The 16,417-nt window shown below is 38.4% G+C and overlaps 1 protein-coding gene across 1 annotated transcript in view; it reads right to left on the bottom strand.

Moving 5' to 3' along the window:
* Positions 1-1,591: 1,591 nt before the first annotated feature.
* LOC135217115 (discoidin domain-containing receptor tyrosine kinase B-like) overlaps positions 1,592-16,417 on the bottom strand; it is a 165,994-nt gene continuing 151,168 nt past the window's right edge. Inside the window, exons 7-9 of the mRNA XM_064252817.1 lie at positions 7,915-8,048; positions 7,046-7,256; positions 1,592-5,826 (exon numbers count right to left, since the gene is read on the bottom strand). Coding sequence (XP_064108887.1) covers positions 4,109-5,826; positions 7,046-7,256; positions 7,915-8,048 — 2,063 coding nt within the window. The 3' untranslated portion in view covers positions 1,592-4,108. The remainder of the gene's footprint in view (positions 5,827-7,045; positions 7,257-7,914; positions 8,049-16,417) is intronic.

Here is a 16,417-nt window from a genome sequence, read left to right as displayed (position 1 = left end):
TGGCTGTAGTACTATAATATAGCCGCATAATTTTATTTAGAATAGTCGGAGCTGTTTTAGCACGGAAAGGTATTACAAAACTCTTGTGGACGTCAATTATACCTCAAGTTTAAAATGTACTCCACTCATGCACATAGAGATATTTCATATTCAAAATATTTGTATCAAAAGGGTGCTTCGCCGTGTAATGAATCATGAATGTGTAAGAAATTAGCGGTTCAGTGTACAGAGTTTGCTTTTAACGACTCAAGTTTTTATCATCTGGAAATCAATGATTCCCATTATTCCTAAAAGAAAAAAATAGACAACAGTAATCACCGTTTATTTTTACCTAATATCACTAAGAACCGAGAGGGCGTCATTATTGTGTGATGGGGATTCTTGTAAGTTTTAATTCCCGAAGCTTATGCATAAACTCGTACCCAATTAACTTGTACCGCTTGAAATACTTACTCGTTCCTCTTACCTGCAAGGTTCTGCAATTAGAGCGGATCTTCGGTAATTACAGGTAATGACAGTTGGAGCCCTAATTATGATGATTTTATCCTCTTTTCTGTTTCATTTCTTAGTTCGTCGGAACAACTGTAAGGAACAGATAGTGCGGAAGATGGGAGATGGTTGATGGTTATCAGACTGTCTGGTGAAAAATGGAAGTGGGTGGCTCACAAAGGTATAAAGGAACAATTGTCATAAAATATAAAGAAATAAGAGATGAATCACTGACCAGCGCATGGAAAAGTTTTAAGAGATGACAGAAAAATAAGTAAATAGAAAATGTCATTACATCAACCACTACCACAAGAACAACCACGGGAAATGTAAGGTTTTTTCAAATCAGAGCCGTTTCCATATACATGACTTTATTTCTTACAATTCAGTAAAAAATACAACGCATAGTATTACTCACACAATACAAAATATATGGACATCAGAAATGACATATTTGTGATTCCTTCATAGAAGTGAATGAGTGGAAGCAATTCTTTCCTAAATGTTGCAAGACTTAAGAAGTTACGGTCTAGAAGTTTAACAGATGTCACCAGCATGTACTAAGTGATTGACAGACAGACAGACAGACAGAGAGAGCTCGGGAATGTGACGCAAAGAAATTTAGATACAAGAAGAAAAAATCTACCGTTCGTATTTCTTTTACATAAAATAATATTTTAATATACTTGAAAAAATTAGGACTACAGCATTGAGCGGATGACAGACTCACAGAGCCAGAGCACTTTGTTGTTTAAGCTGGTAGATATTTACTCATTAAATAACCTTATTAACCGCAGTAAAGTTTTACCAAAAATCTTTTGCTGCTGCTCCCGAAATCGTCTTACGAATTAATATGGGAAAATCCGGAAATTCATGTTCAAAATTTGTAAAAGCTATGCAAAGATATAATTCAGAGATTTTATATTTTCTAAGGCTGTTGTGACTATAGAAAAAAAATCCAAAGGTCTATTGCACATGGAGTTTTACCTCACTGCTATGAAATTCTCTCTCTCTCTCTCTCTCTCTCTCTCTCTCTCTCTCTCTCTATTCTCTACTCTCTCTATATATATATATATATATATATATATAGATATATATATATATATATATATATATAACAATTCTAAGTGTTTGTAAGAATGCTTCTTTTCAAGTTTGGCGTAGCCAAATTTAGGAACAATATAAAATCTTAAATTTGCAAATAATCAATTACGAAATCGAACCGATCAAGAATATTGCATTTAATTAAAAAAATAGGAAAAAAAACTGTTATGAAGCGCTCGGTGGCTCATGGAAATACGTATAATTGCAACTCGACACGACACAAACTCCTCTCGAACCAGAAACTTCCCAACTTCAGGCAACACTTCCAGGATAACATCTCCAGCAACATGTCAGCGACATCGAATCCCGGGAAATCCCAAAGGCATCGCGATAATCCAGAGTTGCTTCCACGAAAAAAAAAAAAAAAAAAACGGACGAGGAAGTGTCCTAATTCCAAAGCCATTCAGCTGAGGAAAACATCGACGATGATTGTTTGTTTCCAAGCTTTGATTCAGCTCTACAAGGAAGTCGTTTCGTGAAGCTTTTTGGAAATGATTGAAATGAAGAGATATGAAGGTTTGGCCTCTAGTGTGAGACTCCGCGTGAAATGATAATAATATTAATAATAAAACGGTCATCGCTACCACTCATTCATACACAAAGGAATCACACAGTCCAGAGATGGTAAATAGACTTTGTTGTTATTTATCACTGCTCGCGTCCGAAAGCAAAGACAACATAAGAAACCACTTAAAAAGATTATTTACAGTGTAACTTACAAGATATGTTTTCCTCGGAGATATTCTTGTTGCATTCCAGAAGAAAAAGGAAACTCCCATTCTACCTGCGTCAAACTTTCTCTCGTGTCAAGACGATGAAAACAGGGTAGGCTTCAGGAAGTAAAAAATAAAAATAAAATAAAATAAAAGTTCTTATATCAGACAACAATAATGACAGTTATGACTAGACTAAGAATAATGTTACTAATAAGTTGCTTTTTTCAGTAATCTAGTAAGGCTTTTCAAAATCATATCTTTTTTTTGGTGCTTAAGAAACGAATGCAATTTGAAGGTGAGAAAGGAAATAACTGGTTTAGGTTATAACTTGGCTATCTATCAGTCGGTTAGTTTCCAAATGACTGTAGTACACAAATTCCAACTGATTTGTCCAGGTGACGTTGCTTCAGTACTACAACAGACAGCCCAGGTATTTCAATGAAGAGCTTGCACAATACTAAGAATGTCTTCAGTACATTGAGATTCGAAATGACGTCACAGAACGAACTTCAAGACACAAGGAGAGAGAAAAAAAAAGAGAAAGCAATCTTTGCCAAGTAAACACTACTACAGCACGGTTGTGTGTATGTATTTACTCCATAAATACGATAAACAGATCCCTGACTAATTTATATCACAGTTAAATCACAGAGCCTATCCACAGACAGGTTATAAGAACTACAAGCAGCTAAATGAATCGTGATAATGAAAATAATAAAGCTAGGGTAAATAGAAAAAGAAGGGAAAATATGACATAAAAGGGACGAAAACATAGAATGATGTGGAAGAGCCGAGTGTGATCACATCAATAAACAACACAAGAATGAATTTGTATTTCAACAGACACGACACTGACATTTCTGAAGTAAGAATGATAACGGGTCTCTTGAGCTAATGTCATCCGGTTCCAGAAGAGCTCTGGAATTGTCTCTTGAACAGTATCTGGGGTCTGTTTCCTGCACCTTCTCTCTTCGCGCCTCGTGGAAGCTCGAGTGTTGGTTCAGACCTCTTCGAATTTAGTCCAGGATACCATTAGGTTTCCTTCTTGTCTATGATCTGCTTTAATGACACTTAATGACACTCTGTATATAATTTAATTTTCATGCGACGTCTATATCGCCATCAGTAACTGTCCACAACAGCAATAATAAAAACCTCTATTATATCACACCTACAGCACTAATCACACACAAAAATGCAAGGAAATTTTCAAGTGTCTTGTGCTTGGCCATGTCCAGCGCATCAACACAGTCACGCAATTTAGACAAATATCATCTGGTTAATGAATAAAATCACTCAGACAGGCGACATTTCGGTTTTCTTTCCCATTTCTCTTCGAAAAATATAGTTTTCCATCGTTTTTACATTTTCTTTACATGCTTACCAGCTCCAAAATTCCAAATTTGCTGCGCCGTATATTTAATCGCTTGTCCGTCTGAAATTTTAAAACTCCAATTTTCTTTTCCATCTTAAATCCGACGCTTAACAAGATCGAAAACTTGTGATTGTTTCCTCAGTTTCTTTTTCACTTAGGATTTCATCAGCAACCATTCTTTGATAGAGTAGCTGCATAACACCAGTCAAAATGACCTGTTAGACTATACATGTGTCGTTAACATATCTTATATCAACCGTAAATATTTGGTATTTCCAAGAAACACAAAGGAAAATATCACCTTTAACGCAACATTTGGCCACATTTTCGCTTAAATTACATATTCATATATATCCACTATACTAGACCCCCTAAAACGGAGGTCTGGTCGCATTTTAATGACAAATGCATTTGTCCGCATTCTTTATTCCCGATAGTCAAGCGAGTACCCAAGATTTTTCCGCTGCAGGAACATGTGTATTTCCCAGAAGGGAGGTCTTTCTGCGTCTTTGCATCTCCAACAGGCCGTCAACATGCTGTACATCTCCCTTGGGCAGAGAGGGGGGTGTGGCAACATCATCATATTTGACCCATCGCCGTGGTAGCAGTGTGATATATTCTCCAACACTCCCTCGTCGCTGAGTTCGTCGTAAGGCTGCTGGCGGGCCATCGTCAGGATCTCCCACAACGTCACCCCGAAAGACCAAACGTCACTCTTGGTCGAAAATCTTCCTTGCAGGATCGACTCCCAAGCCATCCATCGGATGGGCAAGAGGGCGCGGTCTTCGTTCAGTCGATAGTAGTCGTTCGAGTAAAGAGCTCGACTCATGCCGAAGTCCGATATCTTGATTGTCAGCTGCCTCCCAACGAGGCAATTTCGAGTTGCCAAGTCCCTGTGAACAATTTTCAGTGACTCGAGATATTTCATGGCAGACGCCACTTGGGATGCGATGTATATGAGAGCACCGTAGCTCAACACAGGATCCTCCTCCCCCTCAGGAGCTATGAAGCTGACCGGCGTGACAGTTCCTTCGCCTCTGTGCCTTCTCAGGAATTGGTACAAATCGCCATATTCCATATATTCCAGCAACATGCAGAGGGGTTCTGTTCTAGTGACCATGCCCACTAACTGGACGATGTTGGCATCATCCAATCGACTAAGAATCCTCGCCTCTTGCTTGAAATCCTTCTTCGCAGAATCACTAGCACCAGCTCTCAGGGTCTTCATAGCTACCATCTGAGTGGCGGCAGTTGGGGTTTCAACCTCGCACAGCTGCACCATGCCTAGCATCCCCTCCCCCAACGTTTCGAGAACGCGAATACGCTGACGACTAACCTCCGCCACTGATCTCTCCTTCCCGATTATGGAAGTGTCGGCGACGGCATAGATCACTGACCCAGTAACACCCTGGATATTCGTGGCGTAACAGAGCTGAGGGGCAGCGTAATACTGCTGCTCTGGTGGTGGTGGGATGGAAGGTACCGGAGGAGGAAGGGGCGAATCCTTACGTGACCTGGCGGTTGGAAGCGTAGATGGAGGCCTCGTCAAGGGTACTGGGGGTGGGGGGCTATAAACCTCCGAGAAGGGAGGAGGGGGTGTCATGTTGACATCGGGTACGGCGTAATCGACAGAGTCATCAGTATCGACTGGTAAGGGGCACTTGAGGGGTGTCTCTGAGGCTGGGACGTTCCTCCCTAAGGTGTAATATCCGGGGTTATGGAGGGGACCTTTGAACGGCTCTTGATACATGGCAGCCGCTTCCTCTTCCATGGCGACGTGGCCGTACAACTCCCCTTTGGCCCTTGAGTACCCATTAGACGTCGGTGTCAGATTCATGTTGATATGGAGGTCCTTCATTTTCATGGAAACCTTCTTGGCGTCGACGCTATTAATGGTCGAGGGCGGGGTCTTCGTCTTCTTGGCAAGGCGTACTCGGTAGTAAAGGACGCAGAGAGCCACTGGCACGACACAAAATATGACGCCCACAGTGACTAGTCCGCCGACTAAGAGTCCCGAGGAAGTATCATGAGCAGGGACAACAGGGGTCAGATCCTGAATGTCTGGGGGCACAGTTACCCCCTGGAAGGATTCCGTCGTCACCGCAACAGGCTCCTCCTCCGTGAAGTTGCAGCCGCAAGGAACTGAGAGTGGAAAGAGAATAGACTCAGACATGGATAATATCACAGAAGCTAGGTTATTCAATAAGCACCTCTACAACTAGGAGTGTAAATTAAATAATTGCTAATTCCATTGGAAGATGTACTATTTTCCATCATGACAACATGAGATAGGAAAAATATGTATGCAAGTCTCTAATATTAGTCATTCTATTCATTTTTAAGAAGGTTAATTTTTTGTGCTAATATTTGTCAATTTGTTTATTCCTCTGCAATATTTACAAAGCCATCATCATCGATGCAGGATAATTAATTTTTTACTAAAGTTATCATTTTGACGATAGGTGAGAAATAAATTGACAGGTAAGAATCTATTTTATACCTGACCCAATTTGCGTGTTATTTTAAAAATTCCTAAAACAAAATAATGAGTCATCTGCCATACATTCATTCTAATGATATTTCTTTGTCTCTTAGATTCAAAACCTTTCTCTCGATGCCATTATAATAGACTCACGTGCGATGGGAGAAAAATTAATGAGACCTGTGTTATATCACGTTCGTTCTGCGTCCCTCTGTAAGGCATCCAAAAACTCCGATGACTCTTTGATAAGCATCGGTGACTTTCACAGGTGAAGCCATTAATAGGAGATATTCGATGCTGGCACATCTGCCACTTTCTCCGTGCTTTCCTATTCACACTCATTAATACAGCACTTCTCTCTCTCTCTCTCTCTCTCTCTCTCTCACACACACACAAACTCATAGTTTAGCGCCATTCCACTTCAACTCTACGTCAATAACCTAGGTGTTGTAGCGCCAGTTTTGGAAGCCATAAATCAATCAACCACTTAAACTATATCTTGGACCATAAATAATAAGCAAATTGACTATTATTATTATTATTATATTATATTATTATTATTATTATTATTATTATTCAGAAAGTGAAACATACTCATATGGAACAAGCCCACCAAAGGGGCCCACTGACTTGGAATTCAATCTTCCAAAGAATATTATGGTGTTCATTTAGGAAGAAGTTACAGCATTACCCAAAAAATAAACTAATTGATTAATAAAATTAGATAACTATAATGGTGTGAAGCAGAAGAGTAACTTATGCCTTGAAGGAAACTATACATAACCTATGACGAGGTAAAGGGAAATAAAGAGAGAAGAGATCTCGCTTGCAACTTAGGAGCCAACATCCGTCGAAGGAAAAGTTTCCTTTCAAACTCACCCGAATCGAAGGCAACTTCCGAAATCATGATCCATCGCAGCGCGAAGTAGAGTTGCAACTTGACGTACTTGGCAGCTGCGTTATGCAACTTGATGGTGACGTTCCGGGCGTTCTCGAAGATGCGGTCCACGACGTACTCGTAGTCTATGGATGGTGCCGCCGTGAACTGCTCCCCGCCCACGCTGAAGAGAACGCGAGCGCGCGAGAACACCTGGCGGCGATTGTGATGGAAATGACATCGGCGACGAGGCGGCAGCAAAGAAAAGAACGAGAAAAAAGTTAATAACTTTAAAGGTTAGATGAATAATATCGCGAGAATGTCATTTCACAAAAGGGCTGGGAATAGACTTGTCATTTCATTATTTACCCCTTACGGATTCTTGGGCTGATCGTAAGAAAGTTTGTTTGGTTCTGTTTATTCATGTTTGCATTTTCTTCACGAAGGAATGAGAGAGAGAGAGAGAGAGAGAGAGAGAGAGAGAGAGAGAGAGAGAGAGAGAGAGTCTGGTATTGGAATATAAATTTGGAATATAAGTTTTCTCGTGTATTGAATTAAGCGATTTAAAAATCTAAAATTACAATTTTTCGTTTATTACAGATAAAATGAACCATTGCAAGACAAATAGTTTACACTTAGTTCTGTAAGATAAAAAAAAAAAAAACAAGACGTTAAATGGTCTAGTTCGAATTCACTGCTGAACAGTGAACATCATTAGAATTGATATTCAAAAAAACAATTTTAACTAGGAGCCTAAATAACATCCTTGAATAGAGAAATATTTTCCTAGTTGTGCCTGAGTCAAACTCCATAGGTGTCTGATAAAAAAAAAAAAAAAAAAAAAAAAAAAAAAGGGAGTCTCTGACCGTACCTGAGTGTCCTTGGTGAAGAAGTTGTTGGCGTAGATATGAACAGCAGAGAAATTCCTGATGGAGTCGAACTGGAAGGTGATCTCGACGGGCGTCTTCTGGCGCGAGTCATTTTTCCATCCCACCCACTCATATCCTAAGGTAGAGAAGAAATAATTTACGGTGCAAAAAAAATTGCAAAGTACAGCACAATAGGCAACCGGATGCGGTATGCGTATAGGGTAAAGCCTTCTTAATCAATGGCATTGGATTCTACATATTTTTTCCACCCCATCGATTACTAGACAAACGTCATTCATCAGGGCTGATATGGTGCTCAGGTACAGATTACTACACAAGAGAATTACAATATACTAATAAGAAAGAAATTACTCATTACATGATTGCACTGCGAAAAATATATATTGAACATAATTTATGTATAAATGTTGACAATTTCCTATCACGTCCATAACGCGAAACAGTACGTAATCATTATTAGACTGTTCAAGCTAGAACTTGACTTTTAATCGGTGCTTGTTTAACTTTTTTAATTATTCCTTTTTTGAAACATTTTGGAAGCATTCTATGTATTTCCTTCAAAGATTGACTTTAACTAAATAGAAAATCTGCAACATGGCAGGACTACCTAATGTTCTTACTGTAAATAAGATTCCTTATATCTATATTATATTATTCCTTATATATATATATATATTATATATATATAATATATATAAATAATAATATAATTAAATATATATAAAATATCATATATATATATATATATATATATAATATATATAAAATATATGTATATATAATATGTTATACACGAAATTTTATTTCTAGAAAAAAATTCAATAACGCGACTACTGAAAATTGCGGCCAAACTCATTTTATACTGGAGTAAAGCTACTAATTTTTCCAAGTCTATTTTTGCCTTTATGTATTAATACTGGGCAAGAATCTCTGACCTTCATCAGATATTTTTTAATCCAACCAAACAGGCTTATCAAAAGTCAGAGTGCAACAGACCTCCATGCCAATAAAACGTCCATTATTGTCCTAATCTACCTCTCGACACTACTGTATTTCATATCCCAATCTCTTTTTTCAAACGTAATGACGACTTCTTCTGATCATATAAAAGGGCAACGCCTACAATAGGAGGAGTTACAGATCTGAGAGTTAAAGGTCGTCGCCGGAATATATAGCATAAGTTCGACTACCTGCAGTTGACAACGCAGCTCCCGCTGCATTATATATTTCATCCCAGTCGAGCCGAGACTGACCTATTCGGGTTCAAGCGAACTCTTCCACAACATTTGGGGACTGTGTGGGCTGGTCCAGTGGACTGGAACCGAGAGCAGTTCAAAAGAACTTTGCTATGCAGTTGTTAACATTCAGACTTGTTTCGTTTTAGCAGACAAAAAAAAAAAAAAAAAAAAAAAAAAAAAAAAAAGAGAGAGAGAGAAAATATGACTCGCCGTCTTACGATGCGTGCGCATATGCAAGAATATTGGCAGTCTCATAATTCTGTCCGAATTTATTGTATCTATAATATATATATATATATAGATATATATATATATATATATATATATATATATATATATATATATGTATATATATATATAGTATGTATGTGTATGTGTATGTATATATAATTTACATAATATAATATATATAATATATATATCATATAATATAATATTATACTATATATATATATATATATATAACATAAAGCGTTCCACTTGACAGGGGATAATTCTAAAGAAAAACAACACGAGGGTCACTTATCACATTCATGCCGTAATTGCTCATTTCAGGGTGAAAGCTATCACACAAAACTTTCACACATTAGCAGCTTCATATGCCGATACAAAAGGCTCAACGACAGCTATCCGAATGGCCCCATACACACTGAATAATTCACTCCTGCATTGCATGCAACCTCACACTTACTTTGTATAAAGGTCCCTCCTTTCCACAACCTCTTTCACATTCTTCAAGCTAACCTTTCCCAAGTTTTCCTCTCCTTCTCCCACCTATCACTTCTGGATTATACATTCTCGTCATCAACCTAATTAATCTTTCAATTTTTATGTCATTTATACTTCAAAAACGCAAGCAGTCCTAATTCAGAATCAACTTTTTTTTCTTCCCCACAGCAGTGTTTTATCAACAATCCACAGATAGTATAATTCAAGTCTTTTCTCATTCTTTTTCTTGCTTCACCTTTTCTGTGACTCCTTGTCTCATCCTTACGCCATTTGTCATATTTTCCAAATTCCTGTAAGAATCATCCATATTAACATTCATTGTTTTCATCCTCCTTGTTTCCACTAACCTTCATGACCTTGATCTTGCCCACATTTACTCTCAATTTAGCTCTCTCGCAAAGATTTCCAAACGCCTTTTGTAAGCTTCGGCAGGTTTAAATATATGCAATCAGTACCGTATAATTTGCTAACCTCAAAAATTCTACACTCTACTCACGACACATTTCCTTATCCCATAACTCCATGAAGACACTGAACAGCCATGGAAGCTTAACAACCTTGACTCACACCCAGTTTTACATTAAACCATCTTCCCATCTACATTTTCTAACACACGCTTTGCTTCTGTCTTGAACTTCCCACACAGACACATATATGAGGTCCTTTTAGTTATAATATATATCTATATTTATATGATATATATATATATATATATATATAGTATATATATATATATATATATATATATATATATATATTACAAAGACGGATCTGAAGATAAACCGTACCCATACCGAAAGTATCTGAAGGCGCTCAAGGAACAATCAATAAACTTCAACCATTAAGCTGTTACCGAAAAAAAAATTACCTGCTTATTTGAATAAACTTCGCTTTTTTCTAGAAATGTTGTAAGACTAAGTTTTGCATGAGAGAGATACTAAGAGGCAGTAAAGAAGCTGTACTGACAAGCAGGGTGGAGGGTTTCCGTATGACTGAGCGGCTCGCTAAGACGCTTAAATGAAAGATGAAGAGAAGTAGTGCTTCATTGGCTAGAACACGGTATCTCCATTACTCCCTAATGGTATGAGGTGAAATATGTAGAAGAAATGAAGCCAACGAAACGAGATGATTTCTTGACGAAATTTCGGTGAGGAACAAATGCGAAAAATGACGACACACATCAGGACTGAAATTTGAAATATTGGCACCTGGCTGGCTGCCCTTTTAGCAGCAACAGCAGCAGCAGCGGTGGGTCCCATAAGTGGGCCCTTTCGTCCTTTTCTCCCTCAACCCCCCTCTCATCAGCCTGTCAGTCTCCTGTTCCTTCTCTCTCTCTCTCTCTCTCTCTCTCTCTCTCTCTCCCTTAGTTGCAACTAAAGAAACTTCAGCGCGGGGAGAATTTTCGGGACCTGGATACGTGTGCCGAATATTGAAGCCCAAGTGACAATGAGCCTTTTTTCCCCTCCTATTGACTGGGGAGCGTGAAGGAAAAAAGGCCTGATGCGAAGGGACGGCACGAGGAGGGAGGGAGGAAGGGAGGGAGGGAGGTGGGAGGAATGGAGGGAGTGAAGGAATGGTAAGGAGAAGGAGTTGGCTTTACGAAAGAAAAAATGAGGAAGTGGTAATACAATTTTCTTGGCCCTATTTTTTTCCCTCTCTCTCCCCCCAACCCCTCTCTCTCTCTCTCTCTCCTCTCTCTCTCTCTCTCTCTCTCTCTCTCTCTCTCTCTCTCTCTCTCTATGGTAGGCGTTCCATCTCGAAATTCCTAAACAGAAGCCTTCTTACACCAACAGTGTTTACAAAAATAACTTACATAAATAATGAATGAATTAGTACCTACGCAAAGAAAAAATTAATAATTGAGTGGTTATAACATCATTAATAATTACAACAATTCATAATTGAGTGATTATAACATCAAGAATTGAGTTATGAATTATTAATTACAACAATTCATAACTGAGTAATTGTAACATCTTTATTAATTATAACATCAAGACGTTAGAGGAACTGTCTAGCAAACAAGAATAGAGTTGCTAAGACCATACTCATACTGGAAGTATTGATTACAATTATATTTCATCAGATCCCACAATAAGCTGTAGGTCCCGTTGCTAGGTAACCAATTGGTTCCTATACTAGTTACGTAAAAATATCTAATCCTTCGGCCAGCCCTAGGAGAGCTGTTAATCAGCTCAGTGGTCTGGTGAAACTAAGATTACTTAACTTTAGTGCTGTATCTCAAGCTTGTCAATGCCTTCTCATGCATTAATTAAAAATAAAGAATTTTCATGTGATTTTTGGTAGTTATGACTTGGGTTTTTACTATTTCGATAATAAACATCTCAAAAGCAGTTAAAAAAACTGTTTATCTACATATTGCAATAAGAATCATAGCATCGTTTTAAGAATCCATAGCATAGTCTAGAATTTATGTATTTACAATCGCACAAAAAATGCACATATATCGATAACCTAGAAGTGCTTTCTCATTATGCTTCCTCCTTTGTTTCAACGGCAAAGTCTTCTGAATCTGAGGTCCTTGACATTTTCATCACGCAAAGAGACCGTGCGCTCATCATTTGAGTACTTTATTTCGGGAAGAGAGAGAGAGAGAGAGGAGAGAGAGAGAGAGAGAGAGAGAGAGAGAGATTTTGTCGAATAAAACAATCTTCGTATTTGATTTAATACCAGCAGTTTTCGTTGTCAGGTGAAAAGAACAGGGGCATTTCCCCTCTTCCCATTCCTCATAAATTTTCTATCACATAACAATAACACTCCTCTCTCTCTCTCTCTCTCTCTCTCTCTCTCTCTCTCTCTCTCTCTCTCTCTCTCTCTCTCTCTCTCTCTCATCTCAGTTAATGGCCCTTTCTCACGATATGACTTCACATCCACAGCTCCTACCCGGCTATAAATCCCGGGCCCCGAATACGCATCCAAACCTCTCAAACACAGAAATTACCCGAAAGCAATTACACGAGCAGCAATCTAGCAGGTAATCGAACATAACGAGGGGTAACTTCGTTGCTTGAATCACCAATACCCATCCTGCGTCTTCAGCGCAGAAAATGACACGCTCCCATCTTATCGCGCGTATAGAGTTACTGGCTGGACCATCGTAGTCAATCTTGTAGCCCAGATAATGTAATCGGATTGCATCCCTTTCCCGAGAAGGGAGCGAGAAAAATGACGGCTTGCAAATAACCAGGCAACACGCAATGAAGGTCAGGAACGAGTGCGAGCTTCTTGCTACTCTGATACAACAATCTATCTTGCATTAAAGTGAGCAACGGTCTTTGTTTTGTAAGGGAAAGGAGGAGGCGGAGAAGCGGGATGACGACTCGGAATCAGAATGGAAAATCCTTCGTCGATACAACGGCCCTCATGGACAATGCCGCCGTTAACATAATAAGATTGGAAGACCCCAGGACATGCGAAGAAAAACAAACTTAATAGGTAAAGGGAGAGAGGGAGGAAGTCGAAATAAATGACGTCGAATTGTAAAACATGAAAACATTAGATTACTGGGGTGAAATGAAACCTTCTTCCATGCAGCGCATTAGGACAGTGGCATAGTTCGCTTAACATTCTTTCATAATCTCAAAAGCTTAAATATATATATATATATATATATATATATATATATATATATATATATATATATAATATATATAACGACAAACAAAATCGTTTCAAGAATATTAAAAACCATTCTCATTTTAACTACTATCAAGAGCATCTATCTAAACTATTCTGAAATTCCTTCAGTGTATTCAAGCTTCTACAAAACTTTACAGCAATCACAAGGCAGCGAATACTTTTTGCAGTGAATATATATAAAAAAATATGATAGGAGCACATAAAATCGTCAAGATATCCTGTCCCAGAGAATGTTTTAATTTAAAGACCGGGCGAGCACACAGTTACAGAACTACCTCAAACATGCGTTATTTCTAAGTGTCGTTAATAAAGTACATTTTTAACTAACAAAAAGGAAGGGTTAAGTACTGAATTGCTTCTTTGAGACTGACGAAAATGAAATGACGAGGTGACAGCATCACACCAAAATACCCGAAAAGGGGGACTGAGAAACTCTCCTATTTACGACACAAAAGGAATGTGGCGAAACTTGTTGTTCTAAGGGTTAAAAAAACGCCGTAATATCCAAAAATTTTCAATAAAATTTAAATGACATTCGGTTTCCATAAAAAGAAATCAGTGTCCCACGGTCATGGCTAAGCATTACTCCTTAGGGCATATGACACCATGAATCCTCCACGAACCTTTCATTCTTCTTGAAGGCAAAACGGTGTATTTTGCCTTCGGTGGTTCGAGTCCAACTGGTGACGGATCGCTTATCACTTGTAAATTCCCCTTCGGCGTTTATTCCGGGGTTGATTGAATTTGATATTGAAAAGCGTTTGCAGCGTAATGTGTGTGGCTCGGTGTGACAAAAAAATTCAAATATATATATATGTATATATATATATATATATATATATATATATATATATATATCTATATATATATATATATATTATATACATATATATATATAGATATATATATATCTATATGACAATAAAAAGCATCCCATATATGTGAATACATATATATATAATATATATTATTATATATTGCTACTTTCAAAATGCATGTTTTCCCCTCTTTGAAATGTCATGTAGATTGTGCAACATTTTTTCAGATTCCTAGATAGCTTAGAATAGGATGTTTTAAAATGTGTGTTCAGATTTCGCATTACTTAATGTAAAAGAATATATATATACGTAAAAAGAGAGAGAGATCTCCGTTTGCTTCCCTACTCTGTCAGCGCGTTTGATAAGCGATCTCAAATCTTCACTTGTGTTTTTGGAGAATCTGTCATCGTACGTGATAATATATATATATATATATATATTATATATATATATATATATATATATATACATATATATATATATAGTATATATATATATATAGAGAGAGAGAGAGAGAGAGAGAGAGAGAGAGAGCAGTTCATCTAAGCAACGTTGATACTGCGAATGACTGCTACAACAGTGTACCACCACCACCCCGAATACTTTGATAAGGCATAGTAAATGACCCAGGCAGTAATAAACACACAAACACACACACACGACACGAACACAATTACAGAAGACCTTTACAGGCGTCGTATCTCAGCATCAGCATCCTTTCTTGGCTCTTGCGGACTAACTTTGACCTTCATGGTTGTTAGCAGAGAGCTAAACATTGAAGCTGCACTTAATCCAAGGCTTCCATGGGACAGCCAGGCCATGTTTCCTCCTCAGGGCGTCGAACATTTTTTTTTCTTTTATTTGCACTTTACCCATAAGATCTGGTAAAATATGTTTACAGAGGAGCTTCTCTCTCTCTCTCTCTCTCTCTCTCTCTCTCTCTCTCTCTCTCTCCGTGTTTTGATCAGGAAAAACGACAAGAGTGTCACATGCCGGAAATACCGAAATTCAAAAATCGTTTGACTGAAAAAAGGTAAACAAAATATAGTTTACTGATGCTCAGAAAATAAAGGCAATGCAGTAATGCAATGCGATACCCACACCCGCTTCTGGGCAACGGCCCAGAACGGAATTCAGGCCAGTGGAGTTACAGAGCAAAACATGAAATTAATTATCCATATACGGAGCAGAGAACACCAACGGCACTACTGCAGTTCATTTTATTAATGTTCTCTGTTCTCTATAAGAAATCATATTTTAAAAAAATTAACCTTACTAAAGCAAGAGCAATGCAAGAAAATATCTACGAAGAAACTAAATTTCATCTATAGCGAACCGCAACTATTGAGATATCACAAGGCGATGCGGATGGATATTGCCTAACAAATCCGTTGTAAATAAACTGTTTGATGCATATCATCAACAAATAAGCGAGACGAAAGGTAGTGACAGAGGTAACGCCCAAGAAAATATATTAGCCAAGAAAAAGAGAAGAAGGTGGAAATATGTTGAAAATAGCAACATCAGCGAATGAATGATCAAGGAGTTCCCCTTTACCTTGCATTCCCAACTGCACCTGACCACGAACACACGCATGCGCACACGCGACACGCACCGAAAAGGCGGCAAGGATAGAAAGTATAATATTTCGCATCGAATATACTTCGGGACGAAATGAAGACATTGATGCCCGTGTCACAGGAACGATTTTCATGCCCGTCACCTGAACACGACTATAAGAAGGGTAGGAGGGGCACCAGGACTCAGAGCGTACCCGGGTCAGGTCTTGGGAGGCGAAGAAATTGACATCGGGGATGGAAGATTTGTTGTATAACAAACTTCATTTCTGAGGATGCCCATTACATCCCCGTCCGTCAAATGCAGTGAGCGCGATGATGTCACCGGAAAAATGGCCCCTTCCCTCTACCCACGCATAAAATTGGTAATAGTGGGTATGAGGAGGAGGCGAATCACGCAGGGGACTGGTAACACTGACACCAGTATACCGAAGGTTTTCGGCCTCACGATTCTCGGGGTTG

This window comes from Macrobrachium nipponense, chromosome 7 (genome assembly GCF_015104395.2).
Source record: "Macrobrachium nipponense isolate FS-2020 chromosome 7, ASM1510439v2, whole genome shotgun sequence".
Taxonomy (NCBI): domain Eukaryota; kingdom Metazoa; phylum Arthropoda; class Malacostraca; order Decapoda; family Palaemonidae; genus Macrobrachium; species Macrobrachium nipponense.
This window is presented reverse-complemented; position numbering and strand designations above follow the sequence as displayed.